Below are 22,950 nucleotides of genomic sequence, written 5' to 3' on the forward strand. Positions count from 1 at the left end.
CACTCTTGTGGGGCACCACAGGGCAAGTGAGAGGAGCCAGTGACTTGGGCACAGACTCCTGAGATTGAACATTACATTCAATCAAAACGCATCATCTCGAAAGATCCAAAGTCAAGGGAAACGGGGCAAACCCCGGAAGTGTGTCAGCCTCCCCGGCCCCTTACCCCACCTGGGGTCTGGGCACACGGTCCCAGACCTCGTATATATTCCTTTGGGTCAGCTAAGTAGCGAGAGCTTCTTCAGGGACAAGAGACAGTATCTGTATGACCTTGGACCATGTTTTGTCTGTAAATCGAGGAAAATCCTAACACAAAGCTCCTAGGCTGTGAGAATTAAAAGAGGTATGGAAAGTGCTTAGCATGTATCTAACATGTAATAAGTGCTCACAAATGTTAGTTTTTATTGTTGTCAGGATTACTATCCCGTTGACATGCCCAGTAGAGGAGCTAAGGCCAGACCCCCAGAGAAATAGGCTGTTTCAGCAAAGCTGGCTTCATAGCTGGCTGGTGAGTGTGTCCAAGCCTGGGCTGTGGATGGGTCAAGGTCTTTGCCGCTGTACAGCCTGCCTGTGGCTCCTTGGTGTCCTGAGGATTTGCATTCCTGCTCCCTGGAAAGTCTCTTTAGAAAAATCCCAATCTGGTCGAGACCAATGCGGGGTGGGGTATGGGGCACATTTTTCATGTGGGAAGAGAGCTGAGGGGTCGATACCCCTGGGAGCCCTAGCTGCTGCCTGTCTAAAGAACCAGGAGGGAGCAGAGGTGGGGATGAGCTGCGTAGGGGAGGGATGATCAGCCAGAGTGGATATCGGGAAGCCAGCATGACCCCTCCTTTCACACCATACCCCAGTATTCCCTAGGAGGGGTCCCACACCGAGGCGCCAACAATGCAAAGTAAATATAGTTTCATCAGTGGCCACCTCCAGGCCAAGTGAGGGTACTGGGGAGAGGGGAGAGGGAGGGGGGCCAGGAGGAGACGTGAAAGGTGACCCCAGCTCAGCCCTGCCAGCCCCACCTCCATTCCCGCAGAGGCCAGCCCTAGTTGGTAAAGTGGACGGGGGATAGCCTTCTTCCTGCAGGGAGGGGGCAGAGGATGAGGTAAGGGGACACTGCCTCGGCAGAAAATCAGCTGCACAAGCAAAATGCAGCTGGGAGAGAAGCCCCAGTGGGAAGGAATCAGCTGTCCCTGGGCCTCAGTGCTGGCTTATCTCTCTTTCCCTGCCTCTTCCACCCCTGCCCCCACCGGCTGGCCTCCTTCCCTCCCCTTTGCTCACTATAGGCCCTGCTGCCTTAAGAAAGACACCCCAGCTCCCCTGGCCAAAGATGGACACAGTCACCCTGCGCCCAGCGGAGGCACGGCTGGAACGGTGCTGAGGAGTTTTATCAGGAAACTGGGGAAGATTGGAGCGGTGACTGATACAGATCCCGCACACAGCAGGGCTTGGTGGGCCTGCTCTTTTCTGCGTGCTGGTCTGGAAAAGCTGCCCTCCCCCCAAAAGCCTTTGTCTGGGGTCCTTGAGGAACGAGCCCTTTTCTGGTGGGGAACTGGGGTGACCCCAGGTGGAAAATACCTCTCTCCCTGCAGCCCCAGGATACTTGGGCAGAGAAACAGACCAGGGCATATGCCAAGTCCCCCACCCCTCAGCAAAGAGCCCTGAAGACTGCTTGTCCCCACACAAGTGCCTTCTGTGGGGGCAGGGAGGACAGGAAGGGGCAGTGAGGGTGTTCAGGGCTCTGGAGGAGTAGAGAATTGGGGGCACAGTCCAGATTGTGGGCCGCTGGGCTGGGAGAAAAAGAATGTCTTTGTACATACACACATTTGGAGGGGGAGGCTAGCCAAAGAGAGGCATAAGTACGGTGTCCCAAAGCCACCTCTGGGTTCTGGCTACAGAGGACCGTGCAGTCCAACTCTCGGCTAGCATGGCTAAACCTGTTTCCTCACCCATAAAATAGGGATGATGATAAGAACAGTTCCTAAACAACGTGGGAAGGTTAGATGAGGCAGCGCTTGTAAAGCACTTACTAGGACACTCAGCATTACTAGTCAACAGGATCAGTTAATGCTATTATTATTGTTGTTCTCCCGACTCTGGGTCCCTTCCACTACTGCCCAGCGTCCTCAAGGTGGGCTCCACCCAGCTATGACCGCTCCTGAGGCAGGGAGGGGGCTACTCACCCAGCAGTCCTCTATTACCTGACTCACTGCGCACATACTGGTGACCCAAATCCTCCTGGGCACTGGCAGAGAGGTTTGGCTGTGATAACCCCTTGTCCTTTCGCAGCCGAGAGAAGCCCCAGCGAAGCCGCCTCCGGCTTTCCCCAGGAGCTGTGAAGACCCAGGCCACCATAAGCCCTGGCCCAGCCAGTGCCAGAAAGCCCCCACCTCCCTGAGGCCCTCAGCCCAGGGAAGTAGAGAACTTCTAGCCCCCACCGCAGCCTGCTCCCAAACCAGCCTCAGCCCCATCTCCAGGACCTCCAGCTCCTCCTCCCAGAGCCTCCCTCCAGCCCTCCCACCCTCTTCCGGGCTCTGCACCTGTCATCACAGCTCCACCCCACCCCCCACCCGCACGTGTTCACACATTTAACGGCCACTCTGCCCCTGTCCCTCACCCGAGGAGCCGGACGTAGCGCTGGCCTCAGAGCCCAGGGACTCTGCGGAAGGCGTGCTGGCGCCTGCCTGGGCCGCCAGCTGGTTGTGTGCGAGGCCGAGGCGCCGCAGACTCTCGCCCTCCGACGTGGCCCTGCGCAGCCGTCCAAACAGCGGCGTGCTGCGACCCGATGCGCCCCCTGAGTCCTCGCTGCTGCCGCTGCGCTGCAACCGGCTGGACAGCCGCTCGAGCGTGGAGCTGAGCCTCCTGCGCACGGCCAGCACCGGGGAGCCCCGCGCCGAGCTGCCGCCCTCCGAGCTCTCCCCGTCCCCACCGCGGGCCTCCCAGGCTGGGTGGCGCTGCGCGGGCGGGGTCCGCCGCAGACGCTGGGACAGCGACAGCGAGAGGCGGCGGACGAGGCCCGGCTCCCCGACCGCCCTGAGGTCTTGCACGGAGCGGGAACGCTCCGGCCGTCGCACCAGCTCCAGGGGCGTTCCTGCCGGGCTGGGCCGGTACATGCCGTCCTCCTCCTGGGCCCCGCGAAAGGGGCCGCGTTCCTCTGAGCGCGAGCGGCTCAGCAATCGCAGCCCCCGCGACAGGGGCGACTCACGGCTGCGCTTGAACTTGGCCTCGAATACAGCCTCTGACTCTAGGTTCTCGATGCTGCTACTGAGACTGCTACCTGGCCTGCGGGGCACTGTGGGCACCCGGGCTTTCTCGGCTAGCACTGGGGGCGCCCCGGCTGAAGGCACGCGCTTCTCGGAGGCTCCCGGAGGTGGGGAGGCCACCCGGGCAAACACAGCAGGGTGGGGTCTGGGCTCTGATGGAGATGCCCCAGGGCTCTGCAGGGGGCCCGTCGTGTGACCTGACAGCTGGAGCGACTGCATGATCTGGGCATAAGGTGTGAGGGGGGCCACTGGGGTTTGCGGAGTCACAGAGGGCTGTGTGGGCTTGGGGGCTGGGACCGGCTCCGGCGTGGACTCTGGGGCCTTCTCTTGGGCAGGCTGGGGTGCCAAGGGCTGCGGGGCATCACTGGGTGTGGTGGTAGGAGGTTTCAAAGACTTGGGGACACTGGATTTGGGGGCGCTGGGCCTCGCAGGGCTGGGTGGTTGGGCCTCACTGAGGGCAGACAAGGAGGGAGACTCCTGTAGCCTGCGGGCCCCAAGCCTGGCCACGGGGATCTCGAGGGGCGCCCCAGCACGGCGGTGCCTGCCCCGGGGCTCCGCCTCTCCCTGTGAGAAGCTGCTACTCTTCTGCAGGCCCCGGGTCTCAGGTGGGGGCTGGTGTCGAGGGGCTGCCTCGCTGGAGGCAGCCCGTGCCAGCCGGGGATCCCGGGCACGGTCCCCCAGGCTCTCTAGCAGGGGGCCCCTGAGGCCACTGACCTTGCCATCCTCAGGGCCTCCCCGCAACAGCCGCTGGCGCAGGGCCTGCAGCCTCTGGGCATACTCACCCTCACCCAGGCCTCCCCGGGTCAGGCGGGTGGCGCCCGGGCTGGGGCTTCGGCGCTGTGGCAGCTCCACAGAGGCTGCCTTGTGCAGGCCCCGGCCCGGCTCCCTCGGCCCGGCCCGGGGCAGGGCACTCTCGGCAGAGGTGCCCCTCCGGAGCTCTCTCCGCTGGGGGCTGGACCCAGCTTGGGGCTCCTGGCCTGGGGAGGGGAGGGCCTGAGGGCTGGGGGCCTCCTGGTCCTGAGAGGGGGCCCTTCCCTCCTCCTGCCAGTCCATGGGGGTGGCCGTGCCAGCCTCTGGGGCGCCCAGGGCCTCATCCTCAGTGGGAATGTCGGTGAGGGACACCCGGGAACCCGAGAACTCAGGCTGCAGTGGCCGGGGCACTGAGGGCAGCTCCTCCAGCTCTTCCTCCTCAGAGTCAGAGGAAGACGAGAGCCCCCCACTGGGGGGTGGTCTTCTGGGTATGGCTACCCACACCCGCTCTGGGGGTGCCCGCAGCAGCTCAGGGATGGGGCGCAGCACCAGGTGGCACTTGTAGCTGATCTGGGAGCGCTGGAGACAAGGTACTAGAGTCAGACCTGAGAGGGACCCCTGAGGCCAGACTGACCCACTCAAGCCCACGTCAGCCCCGGGGGAGAAGACCCCAGGCAGGCGGAGGGTTGGGGAACGGGAGTGAAACTGGGGGTTGAGAGAATAAAAAGTAGATGAAGACAGACGAGTGGGGAGCGAGGGCACGTGATAGAAACAAGGCAGGGATCAGGAGAAAAACTGCGGAGCGAAAAGGTGGAAGGCACAGAGGCAGGGCCCAGGCAAACTCACCTGCCACCTCCGCCTGGAGAGGAACAGCTTTAAGTGATCCGTGCTCACCTCTGCGCCCTTGGCCTGTGTCTGCAAACCCAGGAAAGAGGGCCTGAGGAAAAGTCCTCTGTCAACCTAGACCCTCAAGGTTTGGCAACAGAGAGGCAAAGTCCACAGCAGGGGACAGTGGACTGGGCAGCATTGAGTCTGGGTTCCTAGGGGTCCCTTCCCCTTAGATCTGTCACGGCTCCCACAGCCAAGGTGCCTACGTATGACAAAATCCCTGAACCTAAGTGGAAGGGCAGAAAGTCAGTGGCTCTTCGTGTGGGTTTGGGGCTTACGCCAGGGCTCTTACACCGTCTTGGCACATTGGCTGCCCTCAGGAGCCTGCACTTGGGCCCCTGGCCTGGGCTCCACTCCCCAGCTCACCACCTGTCTCGCGCAGAGCCGGCGTCCCAGACATCTGGAGCTTTGGTGGGCCAGGCGGAGACAGATATTTCCCTCAGTCTCCCACCCAGGTGTCTGAAAAGAGCTCATTTATGATCTGAGAGACAAGGCTCATAATCCAAGGACGGATACCAGAATGACCTCAACCTTCAGTTGACCCAGCATAACACTCAATGGATGGTTTATTCAGTCACTCTTTCTGGGTCATATGCCGAACTCCACCCCTCTGCCCTGTGGTGCTGGGGTTTGAAGATCAATGAGTGAGGGTTCTGGCCACACAGAGCTCAAAACCAAGAGACCGGTCTAGCCGGGCCACCCACCAACCGCAGTGTGGGACAGAGGCAGACACACAGGAGTGAGGAGGACCAGGGCTGGTCTTGAGAGCCAGGGAAAACCCTGATGACTTTGCTTATTAGCAAAACAGGAGTAATAATGTCTTTCCATGCAGAGCTATTGTGAGGCTAACAGACCATATGGTTATAAATTGCCTCTCGCAGACTATACTGCACACAGTAGGTACTCAGTAAATGGAGCTGTTAATAATGTTCTCTCCCCCCACCTCTTCTACCACAACTTTGCAAGAGACTCACTTTGAACCAAGGATGTTCTAGGGTCTCCTCTGCGGTAGGCCTCCTGTAAAGGAATGAAGGTTAAGAAGGGCTCCATCACTCATTCAGAGAGCCAGTCAACACATGGGCAAACAGGGCCTGTAAGGAGTTGAGAGACTGAACATCTAAGGGCAGAGGCTGGGTCAGGAGTGGGGGACAGGCATGAGGGGACTCTGAGGGGTGGGGGGCTCCTCAGGACCCTGTACTCACAGCCGGTCCCGCACCAGCACTTTGATGAGGAAGCCCCGGGCCTCCCTGCTCAGGCTCAGAAATGTGGTCTCCTCGAAGGCCACGTTGTAGTTTCGAATGTTCATCAATGTCGTCCGATCGTTTTCCCCAACAAATGGGGAGATTCCTGTCAGACTGCAGAGGCAGAGAGGGCCAGCATGAGAGGTGGGTGGGGCCCTGGGCTGAGGCAGAGACTATGAGGGATGCCAGTGGGGACATGGGGCTGGGGACAGGTGGAGGCCCTGGGGCTCTGGGGAAGGCAGAGGCAGGGTGAATCCGAACAGAGGGCAGTCTTTCAGACTCTTGCCTGTCCTGCCGCCACCCCCCACTGCCAAATAGGTGAGGAGGCAGTACTGCTTTGAGACCTGAGCACCCAGATGGGCCCTGCACCCATACTTTAGAGGACCTGTTTTGTCCCTCCTCCAGCCACGGCCTGTTCCTGAGGTGAAGAGTCTGTGCCCAGGGGATATGCGCCCTGAGCCTGAGCCTCTTTCTTCTACTGCCTGTTCTGAACACTCAGGGCCTTATAATACCCTGCCTAGATGGCACTGAGCCTGCACGGGCCTCTCTCTGTCCAGCCTCCCAAGCATGCTGCTAGCATGACCGCCCCTCACGGAGGAGCGTGGTGGCAGACAGAGCTTAGACTCGCAGCCCGAGGCATCCACGTTCATGCACGTGAGGCCCCTGACAGTGCAGGGGTGAGAAAGAGAAGGGGTGGGCTGCAGGCCCTAAACTGCTCTCCTGCCCCAGGCTCTGCAAATGTTAGGGGTGGGCCTGCTAGGAGACCATTGGAAACTGGTGTCCGTAGTGTAGAGGGGTCCTTACCAGAGGAAGGCAACAACGCCCACAGGCCTGTGGGGAAAAGAGAGTAATCGAGGGGTAAGTGGACAGCCCGCCTCCCAATAGCAGTGAGCGGTTTTCTGCAACCGCTAGTCTAGTGAGGAGTGTCCTCACTGGGACAAATGGGCACAGGGATGCCTCCTTCCAGGAGGCCTCTCAACCCAGAGGTCTCAAGGTCCCTGGAGGAGTCAAGGGTCACGGCAGGGCCAGCCCAGGAAGCACAGGGGAGTCTGGGAGCCAAAGAGCTGGCCTCCCTCAATGCGGGGAGGCAAGATGGCCACAAAGGGGGAAGTCCCCGCACCTAGGGGAGATCAGGAGCCAAGGACGGACAGGGAGGGCTAAGGCCTTGAGTGACTGGGTCAACTCTGACTGATGAGGGGCAGGTAGAAACATGGTCAATAGACCTACTGTCAGAGGAGGAATCTGGGCTTAGTGAGGCTCCTCTCTGCCAGCGAGCAAGGCCCCAGCACGGCACTGAGGGAAGAGGCCCTGGCCCACCCGCGACCCAGTATGCCAGCATTACCAGATGTCAGTGACTCCAGACACGGGGGTCTGATTGACAATCTCAGGTGCCACGAACTCAGGTGTGCCGTATTGGCAGTACTGGGGCTCTCCCGGAGTCAGCTCCTGGGCATTCCCAAAGTCACAGATCCTCACCTGCTCCTCACCCTCTGCGCCATCCCACACCATCAGGTTCTCAGGCTGCAGAACACAAGGGAAGGCATGGGAGCTGAGTGAAGAGGGGGGGATGCCCCATTGCCTGCCTCCCACGGGGGCTGCCTGCTCCCCACCCCCGCCTGCACCTCACCTTGACATCCAAGTGCAGCACGTGGTTCTGGTGCAGGTAGCATATTCCCTCGAGCACCTGTTGCATGTAGGCCCGGATCTGTGGAAACAGGAGGCCCAAAGTCCGCGGGGGCAAGGGTGGGGTATTAGGTTTGCTCACCACCAGAGCTGTGGCAAGAGACCAGGCCATGCCTGAGAAGTGGCCTTCAGATGGCCGGCTGGTGGAGGTAGCTGAAACATAGGTTTGGGGTTCCTGAGATCTGGGGCCTCCAAGTACAACTGTATAGGTTGGGCACAGCACAAATACAGGAGGAAGCCATTTACATTATAATAAGTAGAACTGTGCAGTGTACAATTTGTACAGCCCTCCATGGCGGGACAGCAGTGAGACTAAATGGAGTCGAGGTGGGGCGCCTCCCGAGGGAAATATCTGAGGAATGTTTATGGGGGGAAGACTGGGAAACAACACAGGTAGGGGCCAGTGGGCCTACTGAGATTTACAGAGGACTGTGCAAGTCCCAGCGTGGGAAGTCTGGTCCTGCCTGCCTAACAGTCCTCTCCACCACCACCCCTGGCCTATTCATGGGCATGGATGGCATGCCCAGGACCCACCCCTCAATTCTCAGAGCTCAGGTGGGTAACCACGGGTGCCCAACCTGACCCCGACCACCCACTGCCCTCACCTCAGACTCACACACGGTGGGTTTCCTGGCCATTCGCTCCAGCAGCTCCTCTGTGCATCTATGTCCCAGATCAAGGAGAACAGTGACAGCAGGGCCAACTCCTGGGCCCTCCCCGGGCAGTGCCCTCTACCCCTAGAGCTCAAGTCAGATCCCGGCTCCGCACAGAGTTCTCTTTCCCCTTAAAGCATATGTAATACCAGTTCTGTGTTTCCACCCTTTCCCTATCATCTGGCTGCATAGATGGGACCACCCTGCTTGAACTCTCATTTGCTGTGGGGTCTCAGGCAAGTCACCCAACCTCTCTGAGCCTAGGTTCCCTCAGGTGGAGAATGGGGATGACATCTTCACTCATACCCCTCTGTTAGCTATTTAAAAAGGCCAAGTTAGAGCAGAATTTTGTGGACCACGGATAGAACTTCTTGCCTCTTTTTGAGAATGACCCGTGACATTTAACAAATGGTCATTTTTCTGAGGTTTGGGCTCTTATAGTGCAGACTGGAAGGCTGGTGTGAAGGATATGGTCACCCTGCTAGTGGGAGAGACAAGCTGACCACCTTATCACAGTGTGCCTCTGTTTAAACAGAGCTCTCATGGAAGGGCAAAATCTATTCTTCATGAAAACAACCTTTCAAATAAAACCAGTCCTGATGCTCATCTGAAATGGGGTCACTTCGAAAGTTTGAATATATTGTACTGTATTTCGTGTACACGCCTTTCGTTAGCCATGTGACCTTGGATGAGTTACTTAATCTCTCTGTACTTCAGCATTATCATCTGTAAAATGGGGATAAAAAAATTCCATGACATAGGTATATACGAGGATTAAATAGGTTAATATTGGCAAAACTTAGGAGCACTGCCAGGCACCCACTAAATGCTATGTAAGTTTAAGCTAAAAGGGGTGCCTGGGTGGCTTGGATGGTTGAGAGTCTGACTTCAGCACAGGTCATGATCTCGCAGTTCAAGAGTTCAAGCCCCGCATCAGGCTGTGTGCTGATAGCTCAGAGCCTGGAGCCTGCTTCAGATTCTGTGCCCCCCTCTCTCTCTCTCTGCCCCTCCCCCGCTCATCCTCTGTCTCTGTCTCTCTCTCTCTCTCTCAAGAATAAACATTAAAAAAAAAAAATTTAAAAGACAGGGGTGGGGGGGAGCTAAAAAGTGTTGTTTTTTGCAGAAGTCTCCAGACTCTACTCTGTAAAGTTCTGACAAGATGTCTTCAGAACTCCCAATCATCGATGGGAACATTTCCTAATAGGTGGTCAGCACCTCCTAAAGGTCAATGGGACCACTTTGTGAAGTATAAAACATGTTGCTAATTGGCCACGTGTCCCCTACCCGCCCAACCTATCCCAGGATACAGCTCGGTGACAATGACCAGCCCCCGACGCCTCTCAAAGGCCTCATGGAAGTAGAGGACGCAGTCGTGCTGGAGCCGGGCCAGCAGCCGGGCTTCCCGCCATGCTGATGCCTTTGGCTTGGCCTGGCTGGGGATGAACTTGGCTGCAAACTCCAGGCCGGAGCTTCGCTCCACCACGCGCCGCAGGTAGGAGAAGGCACCCCTGGGTGACGACACAGGGAGGTGAGGGGCTCCATCATCGATGTAGCCCTGGCTCTCCAAGGCCTCCTAGCCTCAGACCCAGGCGCCCTTGGCTCCCAGGCTCGGCACTCTCTCCCGGCCCCACACCTGCCGATCTCTTGATGGATGTCATAGAAGTCGCCGAGTCTCCTTCCTCGCTGTTCCTCGGCCTCCCCGGCCCCCTCTACTTCCATGGCTGTCTGGGCTGGGGAAGAGATGCCTGGTATTAGGTGGGGGAAGGCAAGAGAGTAACGAGGGCAGAGACCGGGACAGGCAAGGCAGATGAAGGAGACAAAGGAGGACCAGGAATGTTGGGGGCCCGACGTGGGGTGCCGGGGCTGGAAGACAGTGGTGGTTTAAGAGGGAAGGGCCTGGTGAGTGGTTCCTGGCTGGGGGCTCACATGGCATTCCCGAGAATAAGCATTCTGCCTTTCTCCCTTCGCACTCCAGCCCACCTGAACGCACAGCCAACTCTGCTTTGCAGGAGACTTCGCCAGCCAGGTTCCGTGCAGTGCAGGTATAGACGCCTCCATCCTGGGTCCCTGTGCTGAGCACCACCAGGGAGCACTCGCTCTCTTCATACACGAAGCTCACATGGCTACTCTCGGTCAGCAGCACCTCGTCCTGCAGAGTTGGCCGTCACCTCCAGCCCAGGCCTGGCTTGACCTCTACCTGGGACCCACCTTTATCTCCATGACTGAGACCCAGTCTCAGCCCTACCTCAAGGGCCAGGAACACTCCTACCCCACGGCTCGATATTATCGCTGCCCCAGGGGTCTTGCTCCCTTCAGCACCCGAAACTGGCTCCACTTTATTTCCCAGTAATAGCCCTGCACCATCCAGTTAGTCCCCTGGTTCCTGAAACACCCACGAGTGTCACACGGCACCTTGGGTCCCGTTTTCTTCTCCTAGCCACACCTCTGGCAGCACCTTTGTTCTTCTCTGTCTAGGCTCCCCTCCTCCTAAGGTTGCCAAGACCCCTCCTGTCCAGAAATCCCTCCTCCCTTACCCTCAGGCTCCCAGCCAGCCCCATGCTAGGACTCCCTGAGGCCTTTGTCACCCTCTGACCTTGTACCACATGATGTCTGGCAGTGGTTTCCCCTCCACCACTACAGCAAAGCGTGCGGTTTCCCCAGCCCCGACCTCCACGTCCTCCATGATGGACTCAAATCGAGGGGCCTCTGAAATACACAGGGGTGGGGTGAGGAAGGGAAGGTGACAACACTGAGGTCACGAGGGCGTGCCTTTTCAGTCCCTCTCCAAGCCCTCCCTCCCTCAGCGACAGGCTCAGGCAGAACACCAGAAGCCCCTACACCCCAGCACCCCACCCACCGTGGTCTCAAACTCGGCCCCTCGGAACACCAGAGTTCCTTGCCTGTAAATCCATATGTGATGTTCTCCAAATCCCAGAAAACCTAAGCCAGAGGGTGCAGCCTTGCTTTGCTGGACCCTCAGTGTTCATTTGCCAGCTCTGAAACTAGGAGATTTTCACACACAAAAGAAATCTGGATTTCCTGCCTCTCTTGAAAAAATCAGGATTGGCCATGCTGAGTGAGCCTCTTCCCTCACTGCATTAATGGGCTGGTGCAGAGTGGCTCAATGCTGCCCCCTGTGGGTGACCGCCCTTCTGCACAGCCCTACCTCGGGCTTTACTGTCCTGGGCCCCGGAAGGCAGCTCAGGCTGTGACCCTGAATTAAATTCGCGGATGGCATTGCCTGTATCTTGACGTTTTCTCTCTGAATCTTGTTTAAATGTTTAAAGGCGCCTTTTGCCATCTGGAAGATGACAAGATGAACAAACAGATACCAATCCTCAGCTTTGCTCTCCCACATGTGACAGTGATTTCATTCTCTATGCATATCATGCGGTCATGTTATTTCCTGGCAGAGTGGCTTCTAATTCTCAGAATGGAATTAAATACCTATTCTAGCGTGCTTCACAGAGGAACCTGTGACTTCCCAGTGCCCCACCTCCTGAGCATGTTTGAGGGTCTCAGCTTTAAGAGGAGTGGGAGTGAGCAGACCCTGAGGGAAGAACAGGGGCACAGGGCAGGGACCACCACCCACCATAGGCACCCAGTCTGACTTTGTAGAGATAAAAGGGGGGCACCCTGGGAGTGAAGAAGACCCTACCGTGGGGCAGATATGGAGGAAGGAGGCAATTCCACTTGCCCTGCCTGGGGGCTGGGGGGTGGTGGGCACAGTGGGAGGGGCATGAAGATCCAAGCCCCAGGCCTGTTCTAGTCCCGGCTAACTGGAACACAGTGTCTCTCTCTCTCTCTCAGTCACTGTCCCAGCCTGGCTGGGCTGCAGGGCTCTCAGTGGCCAGGGCTTCCCAAACCCTAAGGCTCTTCCTCTATCTGGGAAGAAAAATGAGTCCTATAGATGGTACGCTCAAGGAGCAAAGTGGCAGCTGAGTAGGAAGTGTCGGCGGGGGGGGGGGGGGGCGGGTGGAGAAGCTGGGCAAGGGAGGAAACACACAAAAGGGAGACAGGGACCCAGATGATCGGTGCCCACCCCCCATCCATATCAGGGCCAGCAGGGCTCCCTCACCTCTTCCTCACACACCCTACGGCCACTTCTCTTCCACGCTAAAGATCCCTTCCCACCCCTCGGGGAATCTGGTTTCTCGTCCAGAGGTGGTGGGGGGTTACTCTGTGAAGGTCAAAGGACTGGAAGGTTTCAAGTGAACTTGAACAATTTTTTAAAAGCACCAGCAAATGTACATTTATCCAGATATGATTGCCTGTGCTAACTAAAATGTCACTTTCTTTGCCTTTGGTTGGAATTGTATCTACTCAGCAGGTAACACTGTTTAGCTCACGCTGATCTGAAGTTCTGAGTGGCGGGTACATATGCCTAGAGTTAATTAACAAACCGGAAAACAAGACAATTACTACTTAACGCATGCCACCGGTTGAGAGCCTACATCTTTAAAGGAGAAATTATAAAAAGGGTCCTCACTGCAAAGGCTGGCAGGGTCTGTCAAATAGACCAGTGCAAAAGGGCAGCCAGGGTCCCCAGAGCTGAGAGTCTGCTAATCAAATGTGCTCGCTTGGGCTTTTTTCTTTTTGAAATTAAACTTGGTCCCCTTACACTTGTTACATTTGAGGTGCTATTTCCTGTTGTGTTTAACACGGGAGCGAGGAGTTGGCCCTGGCGTTGGGCATCCAGGCTTGAATCCCAGCTCCTGTCCTTATCAAGTTGTGTGACCTTGGGCCTGTTACTTAGCATACTCTCCAAGCCTCAGTTTTCCCATCTGTCAAATGAGGATAATAACCAGTCCCATATCGCAGGGCTAACGTAAATATTCCATGAGGTGATACAGGAAGGTATCTGGCACTGAGCCTGGCACATACTAGGTGTTCAATAAATATCTTATTCGCACTATCACTGTTATTTCTGCTAGCATTCGTATTATTACAGCCATTAGATGGCCAGGCCTGACAGGAGGGTGTATGCACCCGGGGGGATAAGGCAAGGACCGTGGGCCTGACAGGGAGGAGAGGGAAGGAAGCGTCCTGCCACCCACCTGCCAGCTCCAGGGTGACTGAGCAGGCCTGTGTGCCGTGGCGGTTGCGGGCAGTGCAGGTGAGGGGCCCCACGTCTCGGCGGCTCACCCGGCAGATGCGAAGACAGTACTGGTCATCATCCGGCTGGCTCAGCTCGTACACACCTGCCCGTGCCTCTAGGAGAGCCCCTCGGCAGCTAAGAGACACGACAGGGAGGTCACCCAGCATCCGGGCACAGGGTGGGGGTCAGGCCAGGCCGGCCAGAGCTGGACGGCCACAGGTGGGGTATGAGGCATGCAAGGCAGGGCCCCACCTTCTCCAGACGACCTGGGCCTCTACGTGGTTGAAGGTGACCGTGACACTGGTGGGCTGTCCCTCCACCACATACACGATGTCCGGCTTGTCCAACACAGCGGGCGCCTCCTCGAGTGGTGGGCCTGGACGGAGAAGAGCACGAGCTGGTGCTGGGCTTAATACCAGGTCCTTAGTGTCCTGTATGCTCTTAACCACCCGCCCACCACCATGGGAGCTCCGTGTTTACAGATGAGGAAGCTGAGGTTCAGAGAGGTTCAGCTATCTGTCTAGGGCACATAGCCAGGAAGTAGCAGAGCGAGGACTTTGCCCCGAGCTTGTCTGACTCCAGAGCCTCAGCCTTGCCCACTGTGCATGCAGCTTTCAGGAGGAAAACGTGCTCGGACTGGTCAAGGTTGCCCCCAGCCGTGCTACTCCCCCCATAGCTAGAATGTCTAGATCAGCCCTTGAGCCTCCACCACGAAGACCCAGTTCCCTGGCCCAGCAGCCCCAACCACCCCTACCCCCATAGAAGAACCCAGGCTCACCGTGCTCCAGCAGCTGCACAGGCTCAGAGGGGGGTGAGGGCTTGCTGCTGCTCTTGATGGTGGTGCTGAGGACCCGGAAGATGTGCTGGACCCCCTTACGCAGCCCCATGGCTGCCCACCCGGGCTCCCGCAGGCCCGTGGCCAGCACTGTCCACTGGTCTGAGCCCAGAACCTGGTGCTGCACGGTGTAGGTCAGGGCGTCTGGGTCTAGTGGGGAAGTAGCTGCTAGAGGTGGGCATTGCTGGGACACCCCCTGTCCCCCCCCCCCCATTCAGCTGGCTCAGGACCCAGAAACTCATCATTAGTCTGCTCTAAGGACCTGCCTCAGTTTCTCCTGTTGCTTCTGCCTACCTCCCATCTGCTCTTTCCAACCCGGCCAGCCATGCTCAGGGCCAACCAGGTGCCAGGCATGGGGTCCAGTTGTAGGCATGGAGGGAGTTTAACTCATATCCCAATTTCTTGCTACAACCTGAGATGGAGAAACTGAGGTACAGAGCAGGGAGAAGTCATATGCACAGGGAAGGGGAGGGTATTCCCAGGATCATGACCCAAACACCCAGTCCCTCTGAGAAAGGGAACGTGGAGGCCCCTTTGTGGCCTCCCCTGATGTGGACCCAGGGCTTTATCCACCTTGGAGAGGAGACAGGCATAGCAGCTCCTGGCCATGTTCCGAGTCCCCTGCTCTGTCCTACCCTCCACTGGTACACCTCTCTGGGTCCTGCCTCCCCATCCTGGCTCCCTGGGTGCCCCTGCCTGGGTGTCCCTGCCCACATTCCATCCCCACCCCACAGCCCTGTGCAGCCTGACCCACCAATAGCCATGTCCAGACTCCTGGGGGGGTTCCATGTGAGTGTGATCATCTTCCCAGTCACAGCCACCACCTGCGGGGCGCCATCTGGGGGGCCTGGAACCACATCTGAAAGCCAGAGGTCAGAGGTCTGCTGGGTCTTTTAGGGCCCAATGGCTCCGCAGGATCACCAAACCTCAGGACAGTGGGATGGAGACCAGAGGCACAGCCACAGGGCCAAGGGCAAGGCCAAGTGGCTCCAAAGGGCATAAGGGGAAGGGAGGCCTCTCCCTCACCTAGGCCTCTGTGTAGGCAGAAGCCAGCTGACCGAGAAAGTGCCTGCCTTACCTGTGACATAGAGGTGGGCATAGCACGCAGCTTTGCCCAGCTTGTTGGCGATGACACTCTTGTAGACGCCGGCATGTTGAGATCCCACAGCAGGGAACACCAAGCGGTGGACATCCCTGTCTGGGGGGTGGGCAGGGAGACAATGACACCGAGCCTGAGTGAGGAGGTTTGGAGGGCTGGACCCATGCCACCACAGGCCTGGCCCTTTACCCTCACCCGCTGAGGGAGCAGCGAGGGGGCAAGAGGGGGGCGGACAGCAAGAAGCACGTCCACCCTGCAGCAAACCCGAAGTCCAGGCTGCAAAGCCTACACCTGCAGCCCTAGCCCCTCTTGGCTGTCCCTCCAGTGACTTCTCATCTTTCTCCCACACTGATTCACCCTCTGTGAGTTCCTACCCCGCTAACTACCCCTCATTTCTGCACCTCTGGCGGTCACACCTGGGCATCAAAGTGCTGACAGGTTTCATTCCTAAGGCCCCTCCCTCAGTCCCCTCTTCATCCCGCATGGCCACTGCTGGTCCCGTCTGCAGCACGGCACCCAAAAAAAGCCCTCCACTGGCACAGTCCACACTCTGCCAATGGCATTGCATGCTACCTCCCGACCTGGAAACCTTGACGGCACCTACCGCACTCGACGTACCTACTAGCATCCAAAGCCCTCAGCCCAAACACCCACCCGGCCATGTCTCCTTCTCTTCCTCCAACCCTGACAAGCCATCAGGTCCCTGAACAAGCCCCAGGAGTTCCATCTCCAGGTTTTTGCTCTAGAAATTCCTCCCTTCTGGAATACTCTTCCCTTACTTAACGCCTTCTCCTTCAAGACACAGATCAAGTGAATGCCAGCCTGGGAAACCTTCTCTGTACCCCCACCCCTGACTCTCTCCCCAGGGTGCCCGGCACCAGGCCCGCACTGCTGTGGGTAATTCTTCCTCTTTACTTACATGTGTCGTGGCTCCTTAAAGACAGGGCTAACTTGTCCTGTCAGGCCCAGTACCCGACGCCTTACACATAGTAAGTGCCAAAGATGTTAGATTATAAATTATAATAAGAGTTGTCTGTTCTGTGCCCAGTCTATGCCAGCTACTTGACATGTACTTTTTTCCATAATTCTTTCAACAACCCTGCAAGATGATCCTCATTTTACCAATGAGATCAGAGACATTAATGGACTTGTCCAAGGTGACCCAGCTAATGAGTGATGGAACCATGGCTTGAAGTTGCTTCCCTCTGATCCTGATCCTCCTTTTCTACACTGTGATCCCTGAATGATGATAGGGAGGCCATCTCAGGCGGGGGTGTGAAGGGGAAGAGGCCTGCACTGTCCTCCTTCACGTCAAGTCCATCCCCAAACACCCCTCCCCTCTCTTAGTGGTTATCGCCACGTGAAACACTCACCCATTCATTTATCTCTGCTGACACTATTTATAAAGGAAGAGAGACCAAGGGCTGCCGCTGACCCCAGATACAGACAGAGGCTGAGATGCCAGCTCAGATCCCAAGAGACACCCACCGGGGGCCTCAAGCAGAATGAGAGACAGGAAGCCTGTGGGCTGAACAGACAGCCCGAGGAGGGGGCTGTGAGGACAAGAGTCACAGCCACAGTGATGGCACTGGACAGTGGGGTAGGGGAGTGGGACACAGGTGACAGGGGGCATCCTGGTTAGGAGGTGGGTGCCAGGGTCAGATGGTGTTTTTCTGCCTTTGGGCAAGTCCCTATCCTTCTGTAAGCCTCAGTTTCCCTGCATGCAGACCGGGATAATAGTACCTGCCTTATAGGCCCTTGATGATGTCAGGCCTTCAGCACTCAGGGTCTGGGACTCACAGAGTGCTCAAGAAAGATAAGTTCTGTCATGTCGCAGCGGTAAGAGGCACCCATCACGGTCGCAGCATGGGCTGTCTGATGGGGTTAGATAAATCTTTTCCCATGAGACTCAGATCCCTTCCAGGATGGAAATGAGATACCACCGAGAGAAATATCTGAGGTGGAAAGGACACAGTCCCAGATACGTTCCTCTGTGTTTCTCCCCTGGCTCCTTTTCTTTATTTGGTATTGTTAACAACCCTGGCCAAGCATCCTTTTGGAGCCAGACGCTGCCCACACTGGCCTTTTCACTGAAATTTCTCCAGGAAGGTGTGAGCAACACTGCTTTATGAACAAGGATAATAATGGCAACGACAAAAACAATAGCAATGATAATATTTTTAACATTTACTGACCACTGGCTATTTGCCAGGCCCCGCTCTGAGTGCTTTATATGTATTAATTTATTTAAGGCTCATAACAAGCTTTTATAGATAAGGAAACTGAGGCACAGAGAGGTTCCGTAACCTTGCCCACAGTCCTGCAGCTGGTCAGCAGCAAGTTGTAGGGCCTGTCCAGCAACTGTTAAGGGGGCCACCCCAGGCGCAGAGCGGTGATCCAGCAGGTGGCGCCGTGCAACTCAAGGAAGGAGGCCATGACCTCCTAGCGCCTGCGCACTCCCCTCCCCGGCAGCGCCCCATCCCTGGGCAGGCTAGAAAGGGAAGGCTCAAGGGCAGGGAGAAGGTGAAGGTACTGTGTGTGCAGAGGGTGCCAGAGGGGACACTCCCCAGGGTCCCTCCCTAGACACATACACTGTGTCATGCGCCGGTCATCACTGCTCTGGATGCGGTGGCCATTGTGGAACCAGCTGATGGTGGGGTAGGGCAGGCCGGTCACCTGGCACTCCAGCATGGCCTCCTTGGCCAGTCCCACCTCCAGATCCTGCAGTGGCCGCAGGAAGTCAGGCATAGACAGCCGCTCCAGCTCGCCCTGCTCTGGCTCCTCGGGGATAGAGGGCATCTTCTCCAGCTTTGAGCTGTAAGAACAACATAGCTGCCCAGATGCCCAGAGCAGCCCCTCCCACCACCGGCCGAGGCCACACAGAGGCAGCCCTGGGAGCCCCGGGCGCACCGCGGTACCTGGGGCCGGTGGCAGCCGTCCGAGGCTCCTCCACGTAGAGCTGGGCCGAGCACTGGGCCTGGCCGTGGGCGTTGGTAGCGCTGACTGCGTACAGCCCCTCGTCCTCACTGCCCACATGAGCGATGTGCAGAGAGTGCAGACCTCCCTCCTGCCGCAGCCGCAAGTTCTCGCTCTCCTCCACCTGGTGGCCTGGGGGAGGGAGGGGCGGGCATGCAGAGCAGGCTCAGTGGGGGCCCCCCAGCTGGCCCTCTGGCCCTCAGGAGGCGCCCAACATCTGCAGGGTGGAGGGCCATACCAAAATGAGTCCAGGTAACGGCAGGGGGCGGAGTGCCGCTGATCTTGCAGTCGAAGCGGGCCGCCCGGCCCTCCAGCACCTCCACGTCCTCCAGCAGCCGAGTGAACAGGGGCGCCAATGAGGGCCGCACCGTCAGCCGGGCACTGCAGGTCAGCTCATCTAGTGGTGGGGGGGAGGTCAGCACTGGGGCAGGGAAGGCCACGGAGTCCCAGGAACCCCAACCCACAGGTCCTGCCCTCATATGCCAGGCAGGAGAGGGGAGCTGGGCCAGGAGCTGGAGCCTGGGCAGAGCCCAGGAAGGTCCCCATACACCAGAATGAGGTAGTAGGCAAGACCCAAAGACCTGGCCTTCTCAGGAGGGTGGAGGTTGGCGACGGTGGGCGGCAGGCTGCCACGGTGGTTGGGGAAGCAGCAGGAGCCCCTCGTCACTGCCCCTGCCCACTCAGGACGAAGCTCCGCTCAGCTCCAGGAGAGGGGCCTGGAAGCCAAACCCCGATCCTCCCCCACACCTTTCACCTCCCCTCGGAGCTGTCCTCTGGGCCTGGGCTGTGCCTCCACTCCTCCCACCCACCCCAGACCCCGTGAAGCTAGCCCACAAGGAATCTTCTGGGGGAAAGAACAGCCCCTTATGCCAACCGGATCCTTTCCTGCTTACAAAGACTTCCAGTGTCACCTAAGGGGCTCATTACCACAAGCTGGTGAGGCGTCATCTCTGCCCTTCCAGTGAGGACAGAGACCAGGTCAGAGATGTCATTAATAATAATAATGGGTGACATTTATCAGGTGCCACCCTTTGCCAGCCTTATGCTGTACTTTGTTCTTTACACATGTTATCTCATCAATCTGACCAATTCCCCTACAAGATAGCGAGTCTCGTGATCTCGTTTTACAGATAGTCTAAAGCTCAGAGAGATGTAGTAACTTGTCTGAAGTCACGTGGCAGTGCGTGGCAGGGCCAGAATTGGAACCCAAGTCCGGGTGGGTTCTGCTACACCTCAGCAGACTGGTTCTCTACGGGAACAGCAGCTGACACTGACACAGAAGGCCCTCCGTGCCAGGCGCTACTCCGCGTGTTGAGGCAGGTGTACCGCATTATCTTACTTTGCGCCCAGCTCCAACACTTCCGGTCCCCTCCCCCCAGCTCTGGGGTGCCCATGGCAGCCCTCGGGTCTGAGCGGGCAGTTACCTTTGGCCGTGCTGAGCTTGCAGGTGTAGACACCACTGTCGTCCTCGTGCACAGACGTGAGCAGCAGCTTGCATTTCCGGCCATCGAAATGCATCTTGCATTTGAGCAGTGCGGGCTGCAGCAGGCGGCCTCGGCAGAGCCAGTCTACCTCCACGTCAGCAGGACCTGCCACCAGGCACTCAAACAGCGCCATCTCCCCGGCCCCCACGTCCACGTCCTGCAGGGGGGCCAGCACGGCCAAGGACCGGCTTTCAGGATGTGCTGGGGGGAAAGCGGCCACAGGGGGGCACGCGAGGAATAGAGACACACGGGGTGAGGGAGACACACACACACACACACACACACACATGCACACACAAAGAGACAGACAGATACAGAGAGAGAGATGCATTTTGTTCCTTTGGAGACAGGGAAAGCCCGCCCACCCGGCCAGGACAGCAAGGAACTCCAGGGCCTGCCTTCAGGATGGCAAGCTGGGCCAGGGAAGGTGGACTCAGGGGAAGCGGGAAGGAATCAAGGGCAGGGAAACTGAGAGGGCCACGTAGGGGCAGAGACGGCGGCGGAAAAAAAAAAAAAAACACAGCACACCAGCTGGGTACAAACTGGACTTTATTTGAGCTAAGAAACAACTTTTTCCAAATACCTCCACACCCATTACAGCAGGCCCTCACTCTTTGGCCAAGCCTGGCTAACACCCTCATTTCCAGACAGAGCGTCCCAGGCCCTGACAGTGAAAAGGGGAGCCCCAAATGAGCCCTAAACCTGCCCAGAGCAGGACTTGGTCAGGCCTCCTCATCAGCATAGGGCCTGAGGCCTCTGGCTTTTAGTCTCTTGTGAAATAGAAAGTGTTGTGCCATTTGAAACCCACTTCTGGAATGGTCAGTGCACTGCCCCCCACTTCATGAGCCTCTTGTCAACAGCCTCCTGCCCTCCTAGGCCCCTCCATCCTGCAGAGGCTATGCCCTGGCCTGTCCCGCTCTGCCTCACCCCACACCAGCTCAGAGGCATCCTTCCCTGACTGTCACAGACACACAGACAGACAAACAGAGAGACAGACAGGGCCTGTAGCAGCGGTAGCACATGCGCTCGCTGGGTGCTCCCCTGCAGGGAGAAGTTGGGGGGGGGTGTCTTGATACCCCTCATGGCTGCCCCTTCCTGGCACTCAGTCCATGTGGGGGCTGCCCAGCCATATGTCCACTTGGGGAAGAAGGGTCCCTAGGGGCCCATGGGCTATCCCAGGATGCTGCATAAGGTGGAGAGGGGAGGGAATGGGAAGCTGGGACAGGGTCCAGGCCGGCGGGCCGGCAGGGTCTGTGGGCAGGAGGCAGTGAAACACAGCGAGGTCCGAGAGGTGCCTGAGACAGGGGCGCGGCTCGGAGGGTAGCGGGGGGAGCGCAGTCGGCCCCCTGAGCTCACTCGCCTGTGTACAGACAAAAACCTCAGTCAGCAAGCGGCAGGTTAGTGCAGCATACGCACACACGCACGCACGCACGGGCACGCACACCACGCAGACCTGGCTAGGGCCCCTCTACGTGGAGACCTGCCTCTAAAACTGCCAGGGCACACTGCCACTTTCAGTTCCCTCCAAGATCAGCCTTGGGATGGGGGGATTGGCAGCCAGCCAGAGGCCGGGCAGAGACCGCAGGGGTCTCTGGGGTTCCTGGGTGGGCAGAAGCTGTGGGCAACTAGGGAAAAGGCATCAGGGGTACCCAAAGCCCAGGGGATGTCAGGAGGAATCCCAAAGAGAGAGAAGCACTGAGACATGGGTTAAGACAGAGAAGCAAGGCAGAGCCAGACCCTGGACGGGAAGGAACAGGCCAGGGAATGGGAGCAGGGAGAGCTGAAGAATTCAGAGACCAAGGAGTGGCAGCTCCAAGAACAAGAGGCATAGGGCAGGTAACTGAGATAGGGAGGGCCCCGCGAAGGTGACCGTGACTGTTAGGGTCTAAGCTCCAGCAGGGGCTGGTGGTATCCAGAAGCTCGCCCCTACCAGGAAGGGAGGGATGATGGCTGAGTGCAGAACTAAGGAAGGGTTCCCAGTCAAGAGCTGCCCACAGAGAAAGGTGAGTAGAAGGCAAGGTTGACAGCCAGCCCTCGGGAGGAACACCACCAGCCCCCCACGGGCAGCCTGGCTAAGGGCTGCCTGCTATCCCCATTGCCTGAAAGGCCCCCTGCCCTCATGCCCCAACTCCGGGGGCCCAGGCCTCTCCACATTCCATGGCCCTGCTCACCCTCACAGCCCTGGGGTCCCTGGCAATGCTTCAAGCCCCAGTCACCCCAAGGGCCCCTCGGAACGGGTCCAGCTATCAGACTCTCCCCACTGCAACCTCCAGCCACAATAGCTTCTGCACAGCAATGGGATGGGTAGGAAGGCAAAGGGGCAGGGAGGGGGTTTGTGAGGGAGAGGCCTGGAAAGGGCAAGGTGACCAAAGCTTGGAAGAGTGTGTGGAGAGGACAGCTGGTGGCAGGAAGTAGGGTCTCTCTCTGGCTAATATCAGGGAGCAGGTGCGACTAAGCATAGGGAAGGCAGTACTGCGTAGTAGACTAAGCACTGAACAACTTGCCAGGTGGCCTTGAGCAAGTCACTTCCCCTCTCTGGGCCTCAGTTTACTCAACTGCAATACAAGCAACAAATTACAGGATTTTATAAGGCCCTTTCTGTTCTGGCGTCCTCTAACTGAGGTTGTGTGAAAGTTGGCATCTAAGCAGGGAAGAGGCTGGGGATGGGGGGGCCAGGGCCGGCGGGCAGGGTGGGTTTTATGGAGAGCGTGAGGCACTCACCTCTGACCTCCAGGCGGGCCTCACACTGCCGGGCTCCATACTCATTAACCGCTTTGCAAGTGTAGAAGCCAGCATCGGCCCGCTCAGCCGCCAGGATCCGCAGCCGGCACAGCCCGCCCTCTGCCTCCTCCGCGAAGCGCCGCTGGTCTGGGCGCACCGGCTGCCGGTTTCTCAGCCTGTCAGAAGGACAGGAACTCAGTCTAGGGGCCCAGGTCCTGACTTGCCTGCACCAGGAAGTGGGGCCGCAGAGCCAAGCAGGCTCCTCCACCC

The 22,950-nt window shown here is 58.1% G+C and overlaps 1 protein-coding gene across 16 annotated transcripts in view; it reads right to left on the reverse strand.

Annotated features, from left to right (window-relative positions):
• Positions 1–22,950, reverse strand: part of SPEG (striated muscle enriched protein kinase) — a 56,805-nt gene that overhangs the window by 5,952 nt on the left and 27,903 nt on the right. For 13 of the 16 annotated variants that reach the window (XM_058703917.1, XM_058703870.1, XM_058703876.1 and 10 more), the window contains 23 exons: positions 22,681–22,856; positions 19,900–20,160; positions 18,714–18,872; positions 18,418–18,607; positions 18,091–18,314; positions 15,479–15,598; positions 15,155–15,259; positions 14,344–14,550; positions 13,818–13,941; positions 13,525–13,700; positions 11,061–11,173; positions 10,448–10,616; positions 10,101–10,197; positions 9,775–9,975; positions 8,420–8,477; positions 7,759–7,836; positions 7,474–7,652; positions 6,936–6,962; positions 6,093–6,245; positions 5,865–5,907; positions 4,849–4,917; positions 2,607–4,581; positions 2,191–2,322 (listed from right to left, as the gene is read on the reverse strand). In XM_058703917.1, coding sequence (XP_058559900.1) covers positions 2,191–2,322; positions 2,607–4,581; positions 4,849–4,917; positions 5,865–5,907; positions 6,093–6,245; positions 6,936–6,962; positions 7,474–7,652; positions 7,759–7,836; positions 8,420–8,477; positions 9,775–9,975; positions 10,101–10,197; positions 10,448–10,616; positions 11,061–11,173; positions 13,525–13,700; positions 13,818–13,941; positions 14,344–14,550; positions 15,155–15,259; positions 15,479–15,598; positions 18,091–18,314; positions 18,418–18,607; positions 18,714–18,872; positions 19,900–20,160; positions 22,681–22,856 — 5,036 coding nt within the window. Of the gene's footprint in view, positions 1–2,190; positions 2,323–2,606; positions 4,582–4,848; positions 4,918–5,864; positions 5,908–6,092; positions 6,246–6,935; positions 6,963–7,473; positions 7,653–7,758; positions 7,837–8,419; positions 8,478–9,774; positions 9,976–10,100; positions 10,198–10,447; positions 10,617–11,060; positions 11,174–13,524; positions 13,701–13,817; positions 13,942–14,343; positions 14,551–15,154; positions 15,260–15,478; positions 15,599–18,090; positions 18,315–18,417; positions 18,608–18,713; positions 18,873–19,899; positions 20,161–20,491; positions 21,320–22,680; positions 22,857–22,950 lie in introns of those variants that run through there. The other 3 variants (XM_058703962.1, XM_058703965.1, XM_058703971.1) reach the window with 3 other exon arrangements.

The sequence above is a fragment of the Neofelis nebulosa genome, chromosome 2 (assembly GCF_028018385.1).
Source record: "Neofelis nebulosa isolate mNeoNeb1 chromosome 2, mNeoNeb1.pri, whole genome shotgun sequence".
NCBI lineage: Eukaryota > Metazoa > Chordata > Mammalia > Carnivora > Felidae > Neofelis > Neofelis nebulosa.